This window comes from Apteryx rowi, unplaced genomic scaffold (assembly GCF_003343035.1).
Source record: "Apteryx rowi isolate R43461 unplaced genomic scaffold, aptRow1 scaffold_334, whole genome shotgun sequence".
Taxonomy (NCBI): Eukaryota; Metazoa; Chordata; class Aves; order Apterygiformes; family Apterygidae; genus Apteryx; species Apteryx rowi.
The window spans coordinates 1,024,449-1,030,544 of record NW_020449797.1 but is presented as its reverse complement, the minus strand read 5'-3'; the positions used below and the strand labels follow the sequence as shown (position 1 = coordinate 1,030,544).

General features: G+C 35.7%; 1 protein-coding gene across 1 annotated transcript in view; it reads left to right on the top strand.

The window, feature by feature from the left end:
- Window positions 1–724: 724 nt before the first annotated feature.
- WASF1 (WAS protein family member 1) overlaps window positions 725–6,096 on the top strand; it is a 71,288-nt gene continuing 65,916 nt past the window's right edge. The window contains exon 1 of the mRNA XM_026072032.1: window positions 725–763. Within this exon, the coding sequence (XP_025927817.1) occupies window positions 762–763 (2 nt within the window). The 5' untranslated portion in view covers window positions 725–761. The remainder of the gene's footprint in view (window positions 764–6,096) is intronic.

The following is a 6,096-nucleotide window of genomic DNA, read 5'->3' as shown; positions in this document are numbered from 1 at the left end:
CAGCTCTCATACGAGGAAAGGCTGAGAGAGCTGGGACTGTTTAGGCTCAAGCAGGGAAGGCTCGGGGGAATGTTATCAATAAGCATAAATACCTGATGGGAGAGCATAAAGAAAACAGCCAGATTCTTCTCAGTGGCGCCCAGTGAAAGGACAGGAGGCAACAGGCACACATTGAAATACAGAAAATTCTGTTTAAACATAAGAAAAAGCTTTTTTACTGTGGGGGTGTTGGAACACTGGAATGGGTTGCCCAGAGAGATGTTGGAGTCTCCATCCTTGGAGACAGTCAAAACTTGACTGGACATGATCCTGGGCAACCTGCTCTAGTTGACCCCGCTTTGAGCAGGGGAGTTGGACTAGGTGATCCCCAGAAGTCCTTCTAGCCAAACAGCTCTATGATTCTTTGTGTCCCTGATGAACACATGGACCTGGAATTTACATAGACTTTATAAAGTGAGTTGATAATCACCATGAATGGAATCAGTGTGATCAATCAGTTCAAGAGATTTAACCTATGGTGGCTGTAATTCATTGAGAGGCTGTCCTTGTATGTGCACTCTGTGACCTACCTCTATCTCTACTATTGGAATTTCTACAACTGAGGCTTCCTGCCACCACACACATGATGCGCAAATAGTGACTTCATCTGTTACACCTTCAGCTATGCTAACGCGGAGATGATGCAACAAAAGGAAATATTTCTGGTCAAGAAGAATCCAAATTTATGTGTGTGGGGTGCTCACAAACGAACAGTGAAGCTTATGTGAGTGAAACACATTACAAATAACTGCATTTGCTTCTATAGCAGCAAGTGTTTTCTGTTCATATAATAGGTGTAAGTTTATGCAACAGAAGTACTGACTTCCACTGTTCTCCTTTCTCTCTGTTCCTCAGCCATAATGTGGAGAGATTTTCATTGGGTAAGGATAGTTTGCCTCTGCATTGATCCAATTTGGTGATTCTCCACAATAAATGAACTACATTGATTAATCAAATCATTTCACAGTAGCTGCTAACTAGCTTTCACTTTAGCTAGTGTCATATTAGCTGTACTATTAGATAATGGTAAATTTTTGTGACTTAATACCTGTGCTAAATGTAGGTGTGTGCTTGTTTTGCCTTTTTTTTTTTTTTTTTAATGCTGATTATCAAACAGAAAATTCTCCTCACCATTCTCTTCTGTACTTTCTCCTTCTCCCCCTCCCCTAGGAAATGGGTGGGAGGTGGGTGAAAGAAGGAGGAATGAGGTAACACTGAAAATCGTGTTACAGCTTGTCGTCTTCTGGAATGGTAGGCGGTTTCAGGTTGCGTCTATCTTATGATAGATGTTGTCTGAGGTTGGCATAAAACCATGCAGCTGATGAAATTATGATTACTTCATTGAGTGATCTAGTTGTATAGCTGTTCTTACACTTGAATAAAACTCCAGGTTTACTTGTTATTTCACAGTGAAGATATGATATGAGTATACGTAGTTTTGAAGTAGAAGAGTTAAAGATGTTTTCATGTTTGCAGCTAATTATATCTAACTATACCTAGTTCAGACAACTATTTGTTCTCAATGGCTTGATTGGAAACTTGAAAAACAGGGTTTGTGTGTGTTAGCAGGTGTTCCTCTAAAAATAGCAAGTAGTTCTATCTGCCCATTACCTGAGTTTTATGCATTGGCAAGGGAATAATAACAGTTTTTAAAACACATCTGAACTATAAGAAGTTTTCTAGAATTCTATCAGATTATGTAAATACAACAATTTCCTTTTCTTCCCTTCTGTTTCTTTGCAAAGAGTTGAGTAGTGACTCATCCTTTTATTTCCACCAACAAAAAACTCCATAAATCCTTCCTAAAGAGTATTCAGTACAATAAAGAAGAACATTTAAATAAGAAAAGTGCTTTAGTAAATGGAACTTGAAACAGTTTGCATTGTGCACAGTGTTTCTCAATCTGCAAGTTGTCAGACTAGTTTAAACAGCTACAGGACATGAAAGAAAATAAATTTGAGTGGTTTAGAAAGTTGAGAACTATGTATATAGACACAAAAAATGTGCTGTGCTGCCAATAGGAAAAGCAACAGGTGTCTTAACAGTAATCATCCAATTTTGCTTTAGACTTTTTGTATTAGTCCTTATGTTGTCTGCAGAAGCGCTAACAACAGATCACAGACCTAAGCGTCTTCTCTGTTCCTTGGCACGCTGAGTGAGATAATGCATTCTCTTCACCCAGCAACGTGGAGCTTTTTGATGACTGGAAGAAAGAACAGTCAGAGATCCAAGCTGCCAAAACAGAATTGAAACACAGAGGAGAAATACTCAGCTAAAAATATTATATATATATAATATATATTTGCTAAAAAATATTCAGCTAAATAATATTCAGCTAATAAAAAGAAGAAAAAGGAAAGAATATGTAAGGAAATAAGATAAAGACAAAAATAAACAGGCATAAGGATCTGGACAAAAAAATAATATGATCTCTGAGAAGATTTGTCATTTTTAGAAATGACTTTTTTTTTTCCCTCCTCCCTCCTCATTGTCTCCCCCCGCCTGGTACTGATACTTCTCATCATGTGCACAGGTTATATAACTCTTTAAGGTTATATAACTCTTCTAAAAATGCACCCCTGTACCCAGAATTCTTGTTTAAAACAGTAGTAAATACATTCTCCCCCTTTTGATAATATCAAATAAAATACTTGGATACTAATTTGACATCTTCTAAGGCCATAAACAAAGGAAAGTTACCAACTATACTTTAAAATATAGCTTATGCTCTAGTAAAAGTGCTTTCACTTTCATTAAATATAGTAAGTGAGGAGTTAGGAAATTAAATTAACTTTTAAGTGAATGCTGTCTGAGTTATTTTGAAAATCAGCAAATTAATTGCATACTTGAAGACCTGAAGTGGGCAAAATTGCACGTACAAGGAAACTATTGTTTTGCATTGCACAAAGCACTTCAGTTGCATTTATATGCAAGAATAGAATAGGAAGGCAGAGGAAGAGTATGAATTACATACTTTAGCACAACAAAATGTGAACAGTTGTGTATAATTTACATGCAGATGCATTTTTAATCAAAATTTTAAATGGACACAAATATGGAAACCAAGAATTTTTATAGTGCCTCTATAGTGGCAAGAGTTAAAGTTTTTGCAGGGAGTAACCTTATGTGAAAAAGCTGAGCTCCTGCATAGGCTGAAGGGGATAGTTCTGGTTCTGATTTTTATACTCACAGAACAGCTGAAACAATTCACAAAGTACCATGCTGTTCAGTCTGAATTACCTGTTTAATTCTAGGTGAATGGCTAGAATTTTAGATGACTGAAAATCCTTTGAGAAGCATAATGATTTGAAATGGATTCTGTCATCTTTTATAGCCTTTTTTGTTTTTTTTTTTTTTTAATTTTCAAGTTACTGTTCTGAAAGATGCAAAAACAAAATTGTAAGAGAGAGGTGAGAAGCTAGGAACTATGCATAGTAGGGAGAAGATGGCATTATTTCCCCTTAAGAAATATCCATGTTTCAGTTTGGACCACTTGTGGAAAAGATTCATGCTTCCATTTAATCTTGCTTCTGGTGCTTTAATAAAGTTATGTACTATGTCCAGAAAGGTTGTTTAGGCTTGCTGAGGCGTAACAGAGTCAAGAAGTGAGCATAGCTCATTAAGCAAACCTCCTCCCCCTTGCCCCCAAACCCACAATATTTTAGTGGAAACAACAGATTTCAGACTGAAGTGTGACATAATTATATATTCTATAGAACTGAAAAATCTTTCCTTCAGTTTCTACAGAAAAGATTGAATGGACTGGGATTTTTCAGCTTAGAAAAAAGGACATTTGAAGGAGAGTATCAGAGAAACATATCATGAATGCATGAAGAAGTTGCATCAGGTGCTGGTTTTCATAAGCAGGGTAGCGGACAGTGAGTGAAATTATGAAGCAGAGGTTTTACAGTGGAGTAGGTTTCCACATAATGCTTGATTAGGTTATGGCATTAATTACTACTGGATATATATGCTGAAAGTATGAATTGGTTAGAAAAACTATTAGATRGATACTCTGTTAGAAAACACAAATGTGAATACAACTTACGATTCACAAAGTACCTAATTTGCAGGTGGTGAAAAGTTGCTTAGTTATACAAGGGAAGCGTATTTGTACTTGCACTGTTCTTAGATGCCTTCTGTAGGCGCTCATAAGTAGCCACCGTCAGAAACAGGATCCTGAGCTGGGTATTTTGTGTTGGTATGGCTGCTCTTCTGTAACAGTAAAAACAAAATGGGATAAGAAAGGTTCTGCACAGTAAGGAGGATTGATACTAAAAAGGGGAATAATACATTGTGTAAAAAAAACAGGTGTCTGCAGAGGCTTGTCATCTTTGTGGTAACATACGCAAAAATATAAACTGCTTGTCCTTCAGGTAGAAGATTAAAAGCTAGATACAGAGAAAAAAGTGAACTTGTACTACCTACATCTGTTCGAGGGACTTTGGACCCCTGAATAAATATATACACACACACACACACACACACACACACACAAAAAAAATATGCACGCACACACATGTATATATATGTGTGTGTGTATATATATATATATATTTTACCAAAACAAAACCCACTGTTGTTAAAGCCTTGTATTCACAACATAAAAACTGTGTCCACTTTGATCACAACGTTGGTTTTTTTTCCAAAAATTCCTTCTGTCTTTTAATAGCTTTATATCAGTTTGATTTTTGGCTTCGTTCCTAGAAACTATTTTGACTAGTTGGAACTACAGAGTCATTCCGTAAAGATCAGTTTGTAGGATTGTGACTTCCACAGGCTTTTGGGACAGGGACTCTGATTTCCTATGACTAAAATAGAGGCTTCCTTTCAGACAATTTAGTAGAATATGAGGTTTTATTTTAATGTGATGGTTGGGAGCTTATGCGTTTTTTTCCTTTCATATTTGAATAACACCTGAGTTAGCTCTCTGAAGTCTTTAATGTCTCTTTGCTAAGAGGAGTTCAGGAAGAAAAAGGTAGGTAATCACCTATTAGGGTGTCAAAAGCAAACTTAACATTTATTCTCTGGAGTACATACCTCCTATTTTTATGTGACATAGTAACTGTATCTTGTTTCATAGAGTGGGTTTTAAAATTTTTTTTGTTTCAGTTCATCATGATTTTATTTTAATAGAACTGAGCTGATTACCTTGCCCTAGATCAGTTTGGGGTCTGTATTGCAACACTGAATAACTGTTACGTAATGACATCAAAAAGTGTACATACCACCTTCGCGTCTTTTGTTCTTTATACTGCATATCCTGTGGCAAGCTTATTATTCTAATTTGAAAATTTTTAAAGGAGTAATTTTAAAAGCAGTTTTATGTCTGCAAATTTATCCCTAGCATTTTTAACACTTAAAATTATGTTTCCTTGCCTTTTAAAAATTATGAAGAAGTCATATTACATGCTCTTAGTCTGGCTGCCTGACATGATTACAGTCATCTCATAACACTAAAGAATCTATGTATATATTTATGACTACAGTTCTGGTGTGTATGTCCCTTTTTTGTTTATTTTATTTAGCAGACATGGCATCTAGGCTATGAAACATTCTGTGAGCCTACCCTCTAAAGTATGCCACTAAATACTAGTGTGTTAGAAAGATTTTAGCTGAGCACGCACATTGGTAACAAAAGAGAGTAACTGGGGTGTGACGCTGCTGGTGCCTTCTACTTAAGAGAAGAATTTTTGAAGAAAAGGCAATGTTACTTTTTCTAAACCTTTTCATTTCAGGAAGGCTTAGGAACAGTAATGTTTCCTTTTCTTCGCAAGTTTTTTGTTTGCATTTAGATGAATATAACTGTTCTTCAGGGTTAGTTGGTAATGATATTTTATCTTGGTAATGTCGCTTAAGGAAAGGATGAAATATCCTTTTATAATTAAATATAGTATGATACTCTATAGCAGAAAAAAATAATTGGGGATGCTTTTTCTTAGTTCATCTGTCTATAATCAACTAAGATAGGGTGACTGTGATCCTTTTATATCTATTTTCAGAATCCTATTTTAAAGTAGGGTTTCCCAAGCCTTTTTTTTTTTTTTTTTTTTTTTT